The sequence below is a fragment of the Puma concolor genome, chromosome C1 (assembly GCF_028749965.1).
Source record: "Puma concolor isolate L17-30 chromosome C1, mPumCon1.1.hap2, whole genome shotgun sequence".
NCBI lineage: Eukaryota > Metazoa > Chordata > Mammalia > Carnivora > Felidae > Puma > Puma concolor.
This window is the reverse complement of record NC_141674.1, coordinates 27,704,725-27,725,388: the sequence shown is the minus strand read 5'-3', so window position 1 is coordinate 27,725,388 and position 20,664 is coordinate 27,704,725. Positions and strand designations below refer to the sequence as shown.

The 20,664-nt window shown below is 35.8% G+C and overlaps 1 protein-coding gene across 8 annotated transcripts in view; it reads right to left on the bottom strand.

Annotated features, from left to right (window-relative positions):
- AGO3 (argonaute RISC catalytic component 3) overlaps nucleotides 1–20,664 on the bottom strand; it is a 123,114-nt gene that overhangs the window by 56,868 nt on the left and 45,582 nt on the right. The window contains exon 1 of one of the 8 annotated variants that reach the window (XM_086716459.1): nucleotides 15,548–15,639. The exons of 5 other annotated variants lie outside the window; for them this stretch is intronic. Coding sequence is in view for 1 of the 3 variants with exons in the window: in XM_086716458.1 (XP_086572584.1) it covers nucleotides 13,914–14,049 (136 nt within the window). In the remaining 2 variants the exon portion in view is untranslated. 2 more of the 8 variants (XM_086716458.1, XM_086716461.1) reach the window with 2 other exon arrangements.

Below are 20,664 nucleotides of genomic sequence, written 5' to 3'. Positions count from 1 at the left end.
AGGGAGAGGGAGAAGGAGAAAGAGGGAAAGAGCGTGGGGGGGGGGAGGGGCTAAGAGCTAGAGACACAGAATCTGAAGCAGGCTCCAGGCTCCAAGCTGTCAGCACAGAGCCCAATGTCGGATCAAACCCACAAACCGTGAGATCAAGACCTGAGCTGAAGTCCATCACTCAGCAGACTGAGCCACCCAGGCATCCCTCTTTTTTCATTTCTGAAGAATTGTTCATTCATGTCATTTGTTCACTGATCTAGTGAGGTCTTAATTCTAGGCAAAATCACTTTGTTAATGTAAACTAACTCCTTAAAGAGGTCTTATAGGAGAATGTTCCATTAAGAAGGAATTAGAATTTTTTAAAAATGTTTACTTATTTTTTTGAGAGAGAGAGAGAGAGAGAGAGAGAGAGAGAGAGTGTGGGAAGGGGAAGGTAGGGGAGGGGCAGAGAGAGAGGGAGACACAGAATGTGAAGCAGGCTCCAGGCTCTGAGCTGTCAGCACAGAGCCCTACGAAGGGCTAGAACTCACCAACCAGGAAATCATGACCTGAGCCGAAGCTGGATGCTTAATCGATGGAGCCACCCAGGTGCCCTTAGAATTTTTTTTTTCAGAAAGAGGGAAGGCAGGGGGGAGAGATGGGGGGGGGGGGAGAGAGAGAGAGAGAGAGAGAGAGAGAGAGAGAGAGAGAGAGAGACTGATTGCACACGCGCATCAGAAGGGCTGGAACTAAGGAATAATGAGATGATGACCTGAGCCCAAGTCAGACCCTTAACGGTCTAAGCCACTCAGGTGCCCCAAGAAGGGGTTAGAATTCTTAAGTTTGCTTTTCACTATATCAAAAGACATGGCAGAAAATAACAGATAAGAAAAAAGAAAGTAGTAAGTGCTTGCCATATTTAAAATAACTGTGACTATGAAATAAGTCCAGGTCCAAATGAATAGTATAAAATAGAACAGTAAATAACATTGGAAGCTTGTAAAAACATAATCACAATTATACCTTAATGTACACATACTACCTCCTGAGAGGTTACATGGTATGGATGTTATCTGCTTCAATTTTAATAGGCTTACTCCCATGGCTCTGAAAGTATGAGAACAGAGATTAAGACTACTTATTACACAATGAATGTCTTTTTATGGTTATAATTAGTGAGCACTTTGGAGGCCATGTTAAATATCCTTGAATTTCCTATTATCACCTGGCAAGATATTATTAACATAGCATCCAGGAGATATTGATAGATTAAAGAATTGTTTTATTTTTTCTATTTTTAATATAAAATATCACACATTTAGTAAATTATATAAAATATGAATATTACTGAGAGTATTATACAATAAATATATACAGAACAGCACTGGATCAACAACTAAATATTGCCAGTATCTTAGCAACCTCTTTCTTAGCCCCTTCCCAATCTTAACTTCCTCTCTCTCTTTCAAAGGTAATCAAAGTCCTGGCTCATGGTAATCACTTCCTTTTCTTTAAATACACAACATAAGTACAGATTCAAAAACAGTTTAGTTTTCCTGGTTCTTGAACTTTATGTAACTGGAAACATAAAGCATGTAATCCTTTTGAGACTGTTGCTAAGGATGGTCTCTAGCTCATATATGTTAAATGTAAATAGTTTCTTCATTTTCACTGCACTAACACTCTGGTAAAAAAATATAGTTATCTATTCTAATGTTGGACATTTGTGTTGGCATTTTCCTTTGGTTACTAAGGTTATGAAAATTCCTATAGTTGGTCTTATTGATGCACATACACATATAAATTTCTCTGGTATAAAAGGCTCCATCTAAAAGTAGAATTGCTGAGTCATGAAGGATCTGTATCTCTAATTTTCCTAGATAATGCCAACTCTTCCAAAATGGTTTTAACAACTGACCCTCTCATGAGCAATGTATAAGTCATTTTTGTGCTAATTTCTCACTGTTAGTACTGTCAGACTTGAATTTTAGCCTTTCTGGTGGGTTATGTAGGAATACTTTACTTTTAGAAAAGGATTTTCAGGCTTACATATAATAAAATGCATTTTAAGTGTAAAGTTCAATGATTTTGACAAATGTATATATCTATGCTACTACAACCCCAATTAAGAAGGAAAATTTCTATCACCCCAGAAAGTACTTTCCTGCCTCTACGTAATTAGTTTCTCCCACATCTGCCCTCGGCAAACACTTATAGTATTCTTTCACAATAGATTAACTGGTTATAAAATTTCATATAAATGTAATTATACTGTATATACCATTTTGAGTTCGTTCTTTTGCACATTTTAATTGAGATTCATTCATACTGCTGTATAAATTAATAGTTAGTTCTTTTTAATTGCTGGGTAGTATTTCCTTGTATGAATAGATCAAAATTTGTTTCTCCATTCACCTGTTCTTGGATATTTGGGTTATTTCCTGTTTCTAGTTATTATGAATAAACAAATATATGCACATAAATCTTTGTATGACCTCTTTTTTCTTTTGTCTTGGGGAAAGGCCTAGGAATAAAATTGGTGGGTCATAAAGCCAGAAAATGTTTAACTTTAAAAGAATATGCCAAAATATTTTTCAAAGTGGTTGTACAATTTACACCTACCATTTCCAGTTGCTTCACACCCTAACACTGGTATTGACAGTCTTTTTTTTTTTAATGGTGGAATTTTTAAAGTTTTTATTTGTTTTGACAGAGAGAGAGAGAGAGGGAGAGAGAGAGAGAGAGGGAGAGAGAGAGAGACAGGCAGGCAGAGAGAGAATCCCAAACAGGCTCCATGCTGTCAGTACAGAGCCTGATGTGGGGCTGAAATGCACAAACCATGAGATCATGACCTTAGTCAGATGCTTAAACCAACTGAGTTACCCAGGTGCCCTGGTATTGCCAGTCATTTTAATTTAGCCCATGCAGTGGGTGTGAAGTAAGTACCTCATTGTGGTTATTTGCCTTTCTCAGATGAGCAATGATGTTTAGCATCTTTTCAAGTGTTTACTTGCCATTCACATACATCTTTTGTGAAGTGTCTGCTTTTGACCACATTTTAAAAATTGTCTGGTATAAGTTTTTAATATTCTGGACAAAAGTCTTTTATTTAGATAAATGTTTTGCAAATAGTTTCTCCCAGCAGTGCCTACTTTTTCATCTTAAGTGTTTTGAAAAGAGGGTTTTCATTCAGATGAAGTTTCCAGTATATTAAAAAGTGTTTTGGGGAGCCTGGGTGGCTCAGTCGCTTAAGTGTCCAATTCTTAATTTCGGCTCAGGTAACGATCTTTCGGTTCGTGGGATGGAGCCCCACGTCAGGATATATGCTGATAACATGGAGCCTGCCTGGGATTTTCTCTCCCTTGCTCTGCCCCTCCCCCGCTCACGATCTCTCTCTCAAAATAAATAAACTGAAAAAACAGATCTTTCACTCCAAGGACATGAATATTTTTCCTGTTTTCTTAGAAATTTCCCAGTTTTAGCTTTGTGGATTAATTTTTGAGTATGGTGTGAAGTAGGGGTTATGTTTATTTTTTGCACACACATATCCAGTTGTTCTGGCATCACTCATTAAGACTATCCTTTCGGGGAACCTGGGTGGTTCAGTTGGTTGAGCACCGACTCTTGATTTTGGCTCAGGTCATGACTCCAGGGTTTGGGATCGAGCCGTGCATCCAGCTCTGTGCTGAGCACGGAGTCTCCGTAAGATTCTCTCTTCCCACATCGTGCTCACTTTCTCTCTAAAATAAAGTATTAAAAAAAAATACTACCTTTTTCTCACTGAATTATATTGGTTCCTCTGTCAAATATCAATCAACCACATGAGTGGGTCTCTTTCTGTAGCTATTCTAATTGCTTCTCAGCCTGTGATTAAGATCAAGTATCTTAAGAAAAAAAATAAAGATCAAGTATCTTAATATCTGTAGCTTTTCTATAACTTGATTAACAGGTCTACCTTCACCCCAATATCACACTGTATTGATTACTATGGTTTTGTAGCCTATCTTTAAAACCAGGTAGTATGGGGTGCCTGGTTGGTTAAGCATCCGACTCTTGATTTTGGCTCAGGTCATGATCTCACAATTGCTGAGATTGAGCCCCGATTTGGACTCAGTGCTGACAGTGGCAGAGCCTGCCTGGGATTCTCTCTCCTTCTCTGCTCTCTCCTGCCAGTGCACTCTTTCTCTCAAAATAAATAAATAAACTTAAAAAATATAAAAACTAAAAAAAATTTAAACGCCCTAAAACTAGGTAGTATAAATCTTCCCACTTTGTTTTTCTTTGAAATGTTTTTGGCTATTTTAGGTTCTTTGTATTCCCATATAAATCTTAAGACAGCTTGTCAACTTATATTAAAAAAAAATCCTGATGAGATTTTCATTAGGATTGTGTTGAGTCTATAGGTCAATTTGGGGAGAACGGACAGCTTAACAATTTTAGTGTTCTGGTCCAAGAACATGGTATCTTTATATCTTTCTTGGGAAGTCTTTGTAGCTTTCATTATACAGGACTTGCACATCTTTCTTTAAATCTATTTTTTTTATTATTAATGGTATTTTTTCTTAATTGTTGAATGCTAGTATTATTTCTTGTTATACTGCTTGTATTGATTTTTGTCTATGCTACTAGTATACTGTGTCCTTGCTAAATTCATCTATTAATTCTAGTAGGTTTGTGTTTTTTTTTTTTTTTTTGGTAGATTCATTAGGATTTTTTATGTAGAGAATAACAGGTCTTCTGCAAACAGGGAGAATTTTATTTCTTCCCTTACAACATTATGTCTTTATTTTTCTTGCCTCGGTGCATTGGTTTGCACTGCCAGCACCATGCTGAATCAAGCAGTGAAAAGCAAGTATCCTTGCCTTGATCTTGGAGTAAAAGCTTTTAATCTTTTTTTACCCTTTAGTATGAAGATGATGCCTCTTATGTTTTCTAGACGCTTTTATCAAGCTGAAAAAGTTTCCTTTTATTGCTAGTTTACTGTAAATTTTTATCATGAGAACGTTAGAATGTGTCTAATGATTTTTCTGTTTGTTGGGAGGATTATACTGTTTTTGTCAAGTGTTGGTATCACAGGTATACTAGTCTCATAAAGTTGGAAAGTCTTTCCTCCTCTATTTCCTGAATTACTGAAAGACCGGTACTATTTTTTCCTTAAATGTTAGATAAAATTCACCAGTAAAATCACTGGAATTTTCAGGGGATTATGAATTGAATTTAATAGATACAGAGCTATTCAGATTATTCTTCAGAGTAAATTTCTGTAAAGTCATGTTAAATTATCAAATTAACTGGTATAAAGCTCATAACATTTCCTTATTAACCTTTCAATTCTAAAGGACCTTTAGTGAGACCCTCTTTCATTCCTGATACTGGTAATCTGTTTTTTTCTATTTTTCTAAATCGGTTTAGTCTTGCTAGGAGTTTTTAATTTCATTAAAAGAACCAACTTTTGGGTTCATTCATTTTCTGCACTGTTTTCTATTTAATTAATATTTGCTCTGATCTTTATTATTTTTTACCTTCTTTTAATTTGGATTTGTTCTTTAGCTTAGGACAGAAACTTTGTGTGATACCCAGCCTGCAAGATGTCCCTAATAAGTCTTGCCTTATAGAATTCACAACTTTGTATAAGTCTTTCCTACAATGAATATAACTGTGTAACTAACAGGATATTATGAAAATGGCAAAATGTAGCTTTCCATACTAGGCCTTAATGTCATTACAGCTTCTACCTTGCTCTATCATGGATTACTTGCTCCAGAGAAAGTCAGCCACAATACTGTGAGAAAACTTAACCAGACCTCTTGAGCGGTCCATGTGGCAAGAAACCAGGCCTTCATCATAAACGTGTTACCAACTGAGTTTTATAGCTGTAAAGCAAGACTTAATCATCCCTGTAAACATATTAAGTACCTACTATATCAAGGACTCTCTTATGGGTTGAAATTTAGAGATGATCCAGACAAAGACTCTGCCTTTTAAGAACAAATTCTGGGTTATGATGCTCATTTCATTCCTTCTCCAATCCCCAAACTCCGTTATAACTATGGTAAGAATTATAAAAGGGGGGGGGGGGAGTGCCTGGGTGGCTCAGTCTGTTGAGCATCTGACTCTTGATTTTGGCTCAGGTCATGATCACAGGGTCATGGGATCCAGCCCTGTGTTAGGCTCCATGAACATGGAGCCGTTTAAGATGATCTCCCTCTCCCACTCTTCCTCTCCCAGACTTATGCTCTCTAAAAAACCAAAAACATAATCTTAGAAAGAGGGGAGAACAGAAAACAGGAAATCCATCAACACTTCAGAAGACGAAAAGCAAGAAGCGCCAGGTGGCTCAGTTGGTTGAGTGTCCAACATCGGCTCAGATAATGATCTCACAGTTTGTGAGTTCCAGCCCCACATCGGGCTTGCTGCTGTCACTGCAGAGCCCACTTCAGATCTTCTATTCCCCTCTCTCTCTGTCCCTTCCCTGCTCTGCTGGTGCTCTCTCTCTCTCTCAAAAAAAAAAAAAAAAAAAAAAAAAAAGAAATTAAATAAAAATTTAAAATTAAAAAAAAAAAAGCAAAAAGCTGAAAAGCAAGTGGACAGGTTGTAACTGACATAGTAGATCCAAGAAAATGAAATCCCAAGCCAGCTAGGTTGGGAAAGATAAGAACCAACTGCATCTACACTACAAAATCTTCAAAAAGCATGAGGAGTGGCAGCACCTCTGAAACTAGGCAGTACTTCTGAAACTAGTGACAGAATGGGGAGAGGTGTGGAAAAATAAAGAGGAAAGCTGTTTGAGAAGCAGGCGGCGTCCCAGACCCTTGTCTAATCCCACATTGCTGAACAACTGCCCTTTTGTCATCCCTACATAAATCCAGAGGTTTATTTTCTGGAAAAAATAAAGGAACGGCTCTCTGGAGGGAGCATATCAGGCACAGTTGAGGGCACAGACTACCAAAAAGAAGGGATTAAATGAATATGAACATTAAATGCTGAATGTTGGCTTCTAGAATGTAGACAATCAGACTGATACCCTTCAGGCAGGAGCTGAAAAGACTAATCTTTGCGTAACCTGACCAGCCAAGCAAACAGACTTGAGGATACAAATGTAGGTCCCCTAACATCAGTCCACTGAAACCACCCTATAATGAAGTTCATATTCAACTGGCCCCAATGATGCATTCGGAGCTTCTAGTCAGTGTTTTTTAGATCCTAATGAATCATGAGTAGATAACCAAAGATACAATGTATCTGAAGAAAGACAGACTCTAACAGGGAAGGCAGAGATCAAAACATAAAGGAGTAGGAAGGGTAAACATGTACAGGAAAAAGAAAACTCCAAAATAGATTACAGTAAAACCCTGGATTGCAAATAACTTGTTCTGCGAATATTCCACAAGATGAGCAGTACATGACACCGAATGTCACACGATCACAACTGAGCTGACGGTTCGTCTCTCTCATGAGCGCTGTGGGACTGTGGGTGACTGTCTCCTGTGCTTGCATGCTCGGTCTCAGGCCATGGTGTTTGGCAGAAATCAGGAATTTTTCAGAACGCTGGAAGGTGCCCACAACTGGCACTAGTGTATTTTCTGTCACTTCAGAGCACCTATGGACAGTCCTTTGCTTTTCCAACAAGAGTAAGCTTAGGAATGCTCTGCTTCATCCTAGGTCAGGCTGCCTGCAGATATAGACCCTTTCCTCTGCTACCTTATTACCAGTTATATTAAATACTGTAAGAGTTTATTAACACTGTAGTATAGTCAACATCCATGAGAGTGTATACAATAGCCCCCATGCAGAAGAAGGCTGAAAAGAAAGGCAGTAAGAGGGAGATGATTACAGTGGAAGTTAAGAAGGAAATCATCAAGAAGTACGAACGAGGTATGCGAGTGGCTGAAATTGCAAGATTTTGTAAGAAATCTACGTCTGCATCCTGTCTGAGGAGGAGGAGGAGGCGGAGAAGAAAAAGGCAGAGGAACCCCTCACTTCAAATGAGATTAGGGAGATGTGTAAAATGTGGGTGCAAAATTTTGTAGAAAGGCACCACCCAAATAAGGCTGTAGCAGTGCGAGCAATGAATACATTAATGACAATGCAATGTCACATTTCCACGAAATCCTCAAAAGGAGGCAAAAGCAAGTGTCACTGGATAGGTTCCTTGTTAACGGTGCATGAAAAGAGAAAGATTCCATTGAACCAATAGATAGCATTGATGCTGGTAGTGATGATGAAAGTTGTCCTACACAATAAGCGTCCTCTCTCATCTCTCTTACAACAGCCACGAAGGTTTTCAAAGGTAAGTGCAGGTTAATTTATTTTTCTTTATATTTTATAATTTTGTATTATATTACAGTATTGTAATAATTTCTATAAGAATATTTTAAGGTTGTAGAATGAATCATCTCAACTTCATTATTTCTTATGGGGAAATTCATTTTGACATACAAAGTGCTTTGGATTAGGGGTGCCTAGATGGCTCAGTTGGTTAAGCATTTGACTTCAGCTCAGGTCATGATCTCGTGGTCTCTGAGTTCCAGCCCTGCCTCCAGCCCTGCCTCGGGCTCTGTGCTGACAGCTTGGTGCCTGGAGCCTGCTTTGGATTCTGTGTCTCCCTCTCTCTCGCCCCTCCCCCACTCAAACTCTTATCTCTCTCAAAAATAAACAAATATTAAAAAAAAAAAAAAGATTTCTCTTTATTAAAAAAAGAAACCCAAATGCTTTGAATTACAAGCACGTTTCTGGAATGAATTATGCTCTTAAACCAAGGTTTTACTGTTTCTTAGTGAGCCAAGAGAGGATACTGTAACTGTGAAACAAGAATAGTATCCTACAACACTCAGGAAATAAATAACTACTAGAAAAGAAGAACATGATAGCAGAATGAAAAAGTGAATAAAGGGTTAAAAGATGAAGCTGAGGACATGTTCCAGAAGGCAAAGCAAAATATGTGAAAGACACTAGATATACACTTAAAATGGGTACATTTTATGGTATGTATAAAAAACAAACAAAACCCCTCACTAAAGCTATTTAAAAAATGGAGCACTGCTTTCAAATTTGTGAAGGAAAATTATTTCCGACATAGAAACTCAGTTAAAATATCATTTAAGTTCACTTCCCAATACGCAAGGTGTCACAATATTTGCCTCTTACGTACATAACGTTTCCTCATGAAACTTTTGAACACTAAAAAAAAAGGATATAGGAAACAGAAGATCAATAAAGGAAAAAGACAAAAATTCTCAAGGGAAATAGTGATGCGCGATTCCAAGAGGACAGCTGGGTACCAAATACAAAGGGCATACTCAATGAGACTGAAACAAATAGGATGAAGACTGTCACTGAGGTTTCTGCTGCCATCATTCTGATTCTGTAATGTGAGGATGGTCTGGGTAAGCCTGACACACACATATTTACTTTGCCTGGCTGGACCATATGTTGATAAAGTTCCTGTCCTGTTGCCTGAAATGAGACTCTCATTATACTCCAAAAAAATGTTCTGCTTTTTAGGGGCACCTGGGTGGCTCAGTCGGTTAAGCGTCTGACTTTGGCTCAGGTCATGATCTCACCGTCCATGAGTTCGAGCCCCGTGTCGGGCTCTGTGTTGACTGCTCAGAGCTTGGAGCCTGCTTCGGATTCTGTGTCTCCCTCTCTCTCTGACCCTCCCCCATTCATGCTCTGTCTCTCTCTGTCTCAAAAATAAATAAACATTAAAAAAAATTTAAAAAAAATGTTCTGCTTTTGTTTACTGCTGAGAAGACTAATTTGACTATCATAAATTATTTCTTAATCTTTGAGATCTTATACCCGAACTCAAAACAAACATATAAAGCAAGCAACACTAATACTGTGATTAATAAATTACTTTCTAGAAATCTGTTTTCCTTGCAAAGGAAAGCATATTCAGTGCGAACTTTTGACTCTTACACAGAATAAATTACAATCACTAAATTCTACAATTTATATATTCTATTTTCTTCTACGAGCAAAACAGACACTGAATGTTTTGCAGAAAGCTACTTCTACTGAAAAGGACATTAAAATATGTAAATAAAATAATTAAAATAATATAGTAAATAAGTATATAAAAATATAGTAAATAAGTAAATAAGTATATAAAAATAAATATAGTAAATAAGTAAATAAAAATAATATAACCTTTCTCAATTCAGATGTACTGGGTCTGAAATTTGTCTGCCAGGAATCTTGCTTTTTAAGGGATACAGTATAGAGCTGTGAATAATATGGACATAATTTGGAGTCAGAGGTTGACCGCTATAATTTCAATGTAAATTATGTGACCTTGAGCCTTAAATATAAGCTATGGCTATATTTAAATATTGGCTTAATAGGTTACGTTATACTGTTAAAATCAAAAGCATATGGGACACCAGCCTTGAAAATTCCCTGAGCAGACAAAACCAGTTTAGTCACACAAACAAAGCTTAATTTAGCTTATCTTACAAGACTAACTTGACCTGGGTCATTTCTTGCTCATGCCTCTGAAAATCATAAGCAAAACTTAAACTGTTTCCCAAGGTTGATATAAGATCAAAATTCTAATATTATAACCAATCATTGAAGAATAAAACAATCATTGTTTTCTCTCTCTATATATAAACTGCCTTATAACAATATGCCCCTGAGCCTCATTCCATTTTTTGGCTTGAATGCTCCCAGTTTGCAAACTGTTTTTGGTGTGTGCACAATAAACTTATACTAATTACTACTTCAGTAATTCATTGATTTTGCTTCTGTTACTTCTGAAAATCATATAAATTATTTAACATAAATGTTAAATATAAACTATGTGACCCTTAGAAAGAGTCAATTTAGAGAGAAAGTTTATTGAAATTTTCTCTCTCTAAACTTAACTCATGCAACTTTGGTAGAATTTACTTCAAATAATTAATGTAAAATGCTTAGCAATGAGTGATAAAGGTATCTGAAGGGAAATACAACTAATACCACATCACTGTGACAGTCTTAGAAATGCAGGAATTATAATAAAATGCAAGTTGCAAATGAGTTTGGCTTAAATGTGGGCTAAACTAAACATATATTCATCCCACATATCATTGAATCTAAGACACCAGTGATGGAAAGGTACATCAATATTTTATGTATCCTAAAAAGAAACTTGCCAATTAAACTGTGACAAACCACCAACTGTAAGACATCTTCTAATTTCAGAGATGATGAAATGTGAAGAAAAAATATTTTTGAGTCTTAGATTGGTAAAATATGGTAAGTCTACCTACATAGTTGAGAGAATATTACATAGCACAAAGCAATCATTTTGAAGACAAGATTAAGTCACATAATTCGAATTAAATTGCTCTTTTCTTGTTCTTCACTCTTCCATTCTTATTTCCACCACCAATAACACCTAGAGGGAATCTGTCGCTTTCTTAGAGAAATGTTCCTCAAATCCAATGACTAGAATGGATCCCTGTTACATGCTCCCTCTGCATTTAGTACTTCTCCATAATACTTACATTGCTCAATAGTAGATTTCAAGATCAATAAGGGCTGTTTTGTTCAGTGCAATATACCAAACACAAGCAATGCAAAATCAAATCACACAGAAACAAAAAAGGAAACATAAGCAAGTAAGGTGGTCAGAGCAATATTTTCACTCGTTATTTTTCACAGCAGCACTATATTTTACTGTCAACTAAAAAATAAACTCATTTAAACTTTTAGGCTGTATTTTCATTTCATTAGTATGCCACATATCTTTTTTTACAAAAGCTATCAATCTTCTGACTTCTTTGCTTCACAGTGCACCGTAACTTATCTACACACTTTGTTTACACAAAAAACATACTCTCACCTTTTTCTTGTAACATGCAGCTTTTTAGGTGTATCTATTCTCTCTATGCCAACCAACCTATTCCATTCCTCTTCCTTCTTTCTTCCTAAAGGGAACTACTATCCTGAAATTGGTGTGTATTTGTCCCATCCATGTTTTGATAATTTTACTGCATTTGTATGCACTCTGTATAAACTTTTGTTTTCTTAAATTTACATAAATAATAACATATCCTTTCAGTACCTATTACCCCCTCCACATTGTTTTTAGTGATAATATGTTGATACATGTAGATCTGGTTCACTCATTTTACTGTCACACAGAACACCACAATATTCTATAACAATTTATGTACTCATTCATAATGCTTCCCAAAGAAACACGGATAAGGAATTAGGCTATTTCCAATTTTCTGCCATAACAAATAATGCCTCAAGCACAAATGCAAGGTATCTCTATGGTATATTATAGGTTTTCAAACACGTGCAATTTCATCTTTAACTTTTCTAGAGATTGAAAACTGTTCTCCAAAGCAGCTATACCAAATCATACTCCTACCAACACTGTAACTTTACATCCTCAACAACATCTAACGTAAGACTTTAATTTTTACAAACCTGAAGGGCGTGAATTGGAACCTTTTTAATTTCATTTGCATTTTCCTGATTACAAATGATTTTGAGAATCTGATTTTCATGTATTTATTGGCCATTTGGGTTTCCTCTTTTTTGAAGTACTTGTTTTCCTATTGATCTGTCCTTATATTTTGTAAAGGTCTTGGTTATTTCTCCTAGCATTTTAACTGTTTATAACATACAAGTTTTTGTCAGTATTTTCTTTTATAATTTACACACTTTATATTTTGTCCAACATTGGATATATTCTCTTGTAAGATTTCTTCTAAAAGAGTTTCAAAGTTTGGCATTACATATTTAGGATTAAAATCCACCTAGAAATAAATTTTGGGTGTGATGTGAGTCGGGTCTAATTTATTTTTTTCATGTAGTTAACTGTATGAACACCGTTTGATAAATATTCTACTCTTTCTTCAATGATACGAAAAGCCACATAATATTTACAAAGTTTCCATATACACATGGCTTATTTCAAGGCTCTGTATTCTGCTTCATTAATCTTTCAATTCCTGCACTTACAGCAGTATGGAATAGTAATTACTGTAGTTTTAAAACAAAGAGGGCAATTCCTCTGTCTTTATTCTTCTTTAAAATTACATTGGCTTTTCTTAGTCATTATAGTTATTTTTCTATATAAGCCTTAATATTCACTTACTAAGTTTCATGATATACCCTATTGGGATTTTATTTAAAATTGCATTTACAGGGGCACCTGGGTGACTTCAGTTGGTTAATTGGTTGATTCAGTTGGTTGATTGATTCAGTTGAATCAGTTGAATTCAGCTGAATTCAGCTGGTTGATTCTTGATTTCGGCCCAGGTCATGATCCCACAGTTTGTGGGACTGAGCCCTGTGTCTGGCTCTGCACCGATAGTGTGGAGCCTGCTTGGCATTTCTCTCTCCCACTCTCTCTGTCCCTCCTCCATTCATGTTCTCTCTCTCCCTCTCTCAAAAAAAAAAAAAAAAAAATAATAATAATAATAATAAATAAAAAATAAAAATTTTAATTACATTTACAGGTTAATTTTGGGAAAACTGACATCAAATTGAGCCTTCTCAATAAGCCTATTATATTTCATTTCATTTCATTTAGATTTTCTCTTATGTCTTTTCAATCAAGTTTTTATTTTAGAGACTTCTCAAAAATCTTTATTCCTATGTACCTCCTTTTCAATCCAACTCTTGATCTCATGTTTGTTAAAGCTCAGCTAAGGCATCACTTACTCCTCCAAATATTTTTCTAACTTTCCAGGCTCATTTGGGATACTCCTTCGCTATGCTCTTAGTTTTATCTAATTATTCTTTGCTTGGTATGACCCAGAATTGTGCTAAGCATGGAGGATACGTACACTGGTGAATAAGATGGACAGTCCCTACTTTTGCAGAACTTTCATTCTAATAGGAGAAAGAACAATAAAACATTTATAATTCAGAGTGACACATGCTATATTATAGGGGAAGTACACTGTGCTATGGGAATACATGAATGAAATAAATACCTAATTCAGACTTGGGGGATGGCTGGATGTAGGGGGGAGAGATGGGTATCAAACATTGCTTCTCAAGGAAGTAACATGTAGACTGAAACCTGTAAGAAGAACAGAAGTTGGCAAACACAATATATCTAAATATCATAGTCCTGACATCCTTGTTTTACTCTTGGTTTTATTGGAAAAGCTCCCACAGCTTAACTGTGAAATCATCCACTCTTTGAATATGTTACCTCCCTTGGCTTCCTTGACACCATTTTTGGGCTCTCATACTGCTGCGATAATCATTAATTTGCTCACTGGTCTTTCTTCCTCCCTTAAATACTAGTATTTGCCATGGGTTTGTCCTCATTCCGGTTTTTACTCTAAATACTATTCCTAAAGAAGTTTTCCTACTTTGTGGTGCCTGGATGGCTCAGTTGGTTAACTGTCTGACTTTGGCACAGGTCATGATCTCATGGTCTGTGAGTTCGAGCCCTGCATCGGGCTCTCTGCTGTCAGCACAGAGCCTGCTTCGGATCTTCTGTCTCTCTCTCTCTGCTCCATCCCCACTTGCGCTGTCTTTCTCTCTCTCAAAAATAAATAAACATTAAAAAAAAAGTTTTTCCACTTCTACAGTTTCAAATATGGACTTACATACTGAACAGTCTCCAAAGTTTTACTTTTAGCTCCCACCACTACAGATTTTCATATCTGCATTTCCAATGACACACTGGCGTTTCTATCCATATGTTCCATAGGAACTTCAAGTTTTGGATATGTTAACATTTTATCTATTTATATATGGTGTACACTGCCAACTAACCAGCGACAGCAGATCCATCTCTGAATTCAACTGACAGCATCACCATTCACACCTGGTATGAATGAGTCACTACTCTGAGTGTATGTTGGCGAGTATGCCCTTCTTGGAAGCTAGTTTATAATACAGCACAATCACTGAGCCTGAAGGGTTGGTTAGGAACATAAAGGCTATTTCAAAGACTGAATAATCACAGAACTTTGCAGGCTAGGTATGTTTTTGTTTTAATGTGTCAACTTGGCTGGGCTACTAGTTGTCAGCTATTCAAACATTAATCTAGGTATTACTGTGCAGGTGTTTTATAGATATAAGTAAAATTCATAATCAGTTGACTAAGTAAAGGAAATTATCCTGGATAATCTGGATGACTCTCATTCAGTTAGCTGAAAGGCCTTAAAGCAGGGCTGAGGCTTCCCTAAGAGAGAGAAAAACTTCTACCTATGAACAGCAGCTTTAGCCCATACCCAAGAATCCCAGTCTGCCCTTCCTGACAGCCTATTCTAAGGATTTCAGACTTGCCTTGCTAACCCCTACTTGTAAGCTGAATCTCTCGCTCTACATAGACCTCCCACCGGTTCTGCTTCTCTGGTTGAACCTGACAGATATACCAGGTCTGTAGTTTATTTCTAAAAACAATTCCTTCAATAACCTAGTAAACCTTCTGGTCTATTCATTTCCAGTCAGTACCATGTACCAGTAACTATACCCAAAGTTTTTTTGTTTTTTTGTTGTTTTTTTGTTGTTTTTTCCTGGACATGGTTCTGAAACCTATTTTTTCAACTTATTCCTTGTAATATGTTCCTTTCTCTCCACCCCACATTAGACCATCACCATCTCTTACCTGAACTAGGGATTGAAAAAGCCTCCTAACTGGCTCCTGAGATTAGTTTTTTTCTCCTCTATCTATTCTCCACACTGCTGCCAGAGGTCTCTTTCTGGAAAACAAATATGATCATGTCACTATCTTTCTTAAAAACTTTTCAAAACTCTCTACCTACAGAATAGAAATAAATTTGTTTTGTATTTCATTAAGTCCTGTTTTTAACTCTTATTTCCTTCTATTTGCTTTGCATTTAATTTTTCTTTATTTTTATAACTTGTTGAAATGAATACTTAGGTACTGATGCTTTTCTTCTTTTCTAATAGGCATTTAAGGTTTTAAATTCTCTCTAAGCATTGCTTTAGCTAATCATACCAGTTCTGATATGTATTTTCATTATCCTGCAGTTCAAATATTTAATATTTTCTTTGTGATTTATTTGACCAATTTATTATTTAGAAATTTAATAATATCCAAAGCTAGACTTTAAGTTCCAGTAGGAAAACAGCAATTTACTTCCAAATTTTCCCCCTTTTCTCCTAGAACCCAATATAGAACAATAAAGAGAATGTTTTTAAAACATTGTATTCAGTGAACCTAGGAGACAATAAAAACCTGAAATGCCAAATTATAACTAAATATGGCCTAAAGTACTTGGGACTGGTAGAACCTAGGCAAGGGAGAAGACATGAAGTATGAAAAGAGCCTAGTTGGGGAACAGCAAATTTTAATTCCCAGAAACAGAGGGTTCTATCATAAGTAGGAACTGCAATGTTTAGAACTGAGGCTGAATGGCAGAATCTCAGAAGGAAGTAGAAAAAGGAGGTGTAGAAAGTGCCATGAGAATGAGTGGAGGGTAGTCTACAAGTGACAGATCTCAGATACTACAACTCTTCTAAAACCAAGGCATGTACTTTTTATCTGTAATTTCAAACTTACAGAAATGTCCAAAGAATACCGCAAAGAACTCCTGTATACCGTTCACAAATTCTCTGTTAACATTTCAAGCAGGCACTTTAAAAGGCAGGAGCTGTATCCTTTGGGAGCAGAAACTAATAAGGACCTGGTAGCTGACAGCTCACACCTCTTACACTTGTAAATTACTAAGAGGCATAGGAGATGTACCTATATTTTGAAGAAAGAATCCATCAGAACATCTGAGGACAGAGGCCTTGAACACAGAAACCTGGACAACCACCTCACTCCTAATGTCCTCTTCCAATTCTTCTTCCTGACTAGTCTCTTCAAACAGGTGGTTTGGAAAAGCTCATCTCATTAAATATGAATAACAAAAAAGTGGTAAGTATCCATACAAAGACACCATAAAAATGTAAGACAGTACAACATCCTTGACAAATAAAACTCAACAAAAAATTGTCACAAAGTAGATGAAAACTGTAACACTACTTCATAACATGAATTCAAAAATTCTTAATGCAGCTATTAAGAAAATCTCAGAGGGGCCGCTGGCTGGCTCAGTCAGAAGAGCACGGGACTCTTGATCTTGGGTCGTGATTTTGAGCCCTATGCTGAATGGAGAAATTACTTAAATAAATAAACTTAAGAAAAAAAAAAGTAAAATATCAGAGCAGAAATTTAACAACTCAGGGAAGAGACAGCCAGTCAACAGGAAGAGGTAAAAACAAAAGTACTGAAAAATTCATGAAAGAAATGGAAGAAAAAGATTTTTAAAAGTTGAAAAATATAAGCACATGGTAAAAATTACACCACAAAAGGTATAGTAAGGAGCAAAGAGAACAGTTACTTTTTAAAAGAAATTAACTTAAATATAAACAAAGAAAAACTGGGGTGTCAGATGGCCCAGTAGGCTAAGTGTCCAACTCTTGATTTCGGCTAAGGTCATCTCACAGTTGTGAGATAGAACCCTGAGTTGGGCTCTGTGCTGAGCATGGAGTCTGCTTGGGATTCTCTCTCTCCCTTGCTCTCTGCTCCTCCCCTGCTCATGTTCTCTGTCTCTCAAGATAAATTTAAAAGTTGAATTTAAAAAATTAAAAAAGACTCAAAACTTCCATTTTCAAAGGGAATCCCTTGGAAACTGACCCAAAATGGTCAACAACAACAAAAAATGTAGTGAAATTAGTGTTAAAGCAACCAGATAAGTTTCAGCAGCCAGACAAAAAAAGCAGGCCCCTCCAAGGGGAAAGAAAATCAAGCTGATATCATACTTCTCTACCGAACATTCAATGTCAGAAGACAGTAGACAAATACTTAGAAGATACTCCAGAAAGTATGTCAATAATTTTGTTTTAGACAATCCTTCAGGAATAATGCTATAGGCAAATGGTTTTCAGTATGTAAATATTTAGCTCTTATTCATGAGCCCTTCTTGAAGAAACAACTTGAGGACAAACTGCAACTAGTAGATGACAGGAAAAATTTCAGCAGGACTGACAGCACAAATACATTTAATTGCAGATTTAAGGTTAAAACAAATGGATATACAGGTGACAGAATGGAATGCAACTGTTACATGCTCCAAGAATGCAGGAATAATAGTACATACAAATAAACCAATGACAGTAGAAAAATAAAAAGAAGAATAAACTCACTGTACCTTATAGTAATAGATAGGAGTCACTGTTGAAAGTCAAGTAGTAAAAGTTTAAACAAATTATAAAGAACAATAAAATATTGCTATATTGGCTAAAAGTAGTCAGTAAAAGAGAGGGAGGAAAAAAAAGGAAGAGAATAAAGCTAACTGAATTATTACTTATTAAGGAAAAAAGACACTGCTTTAAAAAAGAAAAAGATGAGGGTGCCTGGTGGCTCAGTCGGTTGAGCATCTGACTCTTGATTTCAGCTCAGGTCATGATCCCAGAGTTGTGGGATGGAGTCCCATATCAGGCTCTGCCCTGAGCATGGAGCCTGCTTAAAATTCTCTCCCACTCATACTCTCCCTCTCTCTCTAAAATAAAATTAAAAAAAAAAAAATTTTTTTTAAAAGATGAGTGATGAGCATAGCATAATAAACTTGTCGAATTATTATGTTGTACACCTGAAAGGTAACATGTCAACCATACTACAAAAAAAAAAAAAAAAAAAAAGTTAAAAGAAAGAAACATGAGTATTACATGAAGGTAAAGGTATAAAGATTTACCACTAGCAGGGAAAAAAAACTCTTCTCAATATCAAAATTATCATTTAAAAAGCACAGAAAAGAGACCACTTAAAGTTTCAAAACATATATAATCAGAAAATATAAAATAATCTGACATAACTAAGACCAAGCATGTATTTCCTTCCTATATATCTGGCAACTAATCTATTAACAGAAAAAAAAAGCTTTAGACTGACCCATAAAGCAAAACCATTCTATGCTATCACCAAGATGCATCTCTGATTCAGAAAATATTAAAAAAGGTAAAGGACAGGAAAGAAGTTAACATATAGGATAAGGTTCACACACACATAAATTATAATCCTTTCATTAGATAATGCAGACTTTTGGCCCAAAGTTAAAAAAAAAAAATTCATTTTGGGGCGCCTGGGTGGCTCAGTCGGTTAAGCGTCCGACTTCGGCTCAGGTCATGATCTCGCAGTCTGTGAGTTCGAGCCCCGCGTCGGAGCTCAGAGCCTGGAGCCTGTTTCAGATTCTGTGTCTCCCTCTCTCTGACCCTCCCCTGTGCATGCTGTGTCTCTCTCTCTGTCTCAAAAATAAATAAACGTTAAAAAAAAATTAAAAAAAAAAATTCACTTTATCATGTAAAAGGTACAATTCACAATGAACAGGGTGTGTGTGTGTGTGTGTGTGTGTGTGTGTGTGTGTGTGTGTGTGTGTGTATGCTCTTAAAAATGTAGCAGTAACATTAAGAAAGCAGAAATCACAGGAGATATGAGAGACACACAATAATAATAGAAAATTTTAAGTTATTTCCCCTAGTCTTAGAGAACAATTAAACAAAAGTAACTAAGAAATGATCTAAACAACCTAATCAAAATGGTAAGCACAGATGGATATTCATTTAACTCTATCATAATAAATAAATATACCTATTTTCAAATAGCTATTAAACGTTCACAAAAATTGACTATGTATCAGACTACAAAACATACTTCAACAAATTCTAATAGGGGAAATACACGCCATATCCTCTGATTAACAACCCAAGAAAATCAGAAAATCGGAAAATAAATAATGGATAACAGAAAATACAAAGATCTTCAACCTGCAAATTTCAAAAATCTCAAGTAATATTTGGATAATAATGAAAATATGAATGAAATTCGTGGTGTTTCTGGACAATAATAAAAATCCTACATATTAGAGGCTTTGGGATGTAGCTAAAACAGTGATCAGAAGAAAATTCATTACTTTAAATACTTTCATCATTAAGAAAAGATGAAAGTAAATGAATTACTAATATAGCTCAAAAAGTTAGAAAAACAACTAAAGTAACTGAAAAAAGTAGAGGAAAACATTTATAAAGCTAAAAGCAGAAATTAAGGAGTTAGAAAACAGAAAGCCAGAGAGCTTAAAAAAAACCCAAAATATTCAAAAGCTCTTTTGCTGGGGGTTTGGGGAGGCACTGAAATCAGTTGTTTAAACTACTCCATCCTAATCAAGAGTAAAATGGACAAAACACAGATATACAAAATAAGAAAGGGGAGGAAACCACAGAAGTAGACACAATTTCAAAAAATAAGAAATGACTTTGTAAAACTTTCTATAAAATATCAAATACAGGTAAAATAATTTTCTGGTAAGATAAAATCTACCAAATCTGAACCACAAACTGAGCCTAAAAAACTAGTTTTCACAAAACAAATGGAACAATTTTCAAAGAGCTATTATACATCAAGAAAACAAAACATACCACAACACCAGACTTCACAAGAGAATTCTATCAAACCTTGAAAGAGTTAACAAGTTTAGTACTATTTAAAAACTGTTGTACATTTTAGAAAACAAAACTTGTAAATTCTTTATGAGATATAAGATTAATACCAAAACTTGAAAAAGATCACACACAAAAAAGAAGATTACAGATCAGGTCAAACTTACTTTTGCATTTTGATTAAAAAGGCAAAATATTAGCAAGCAGAATACAGTATCACATTAAAAGAATCCAGAAATACAAGTTCGGTTCAACGTTTGTTAAAAAGACAAATATCTTATC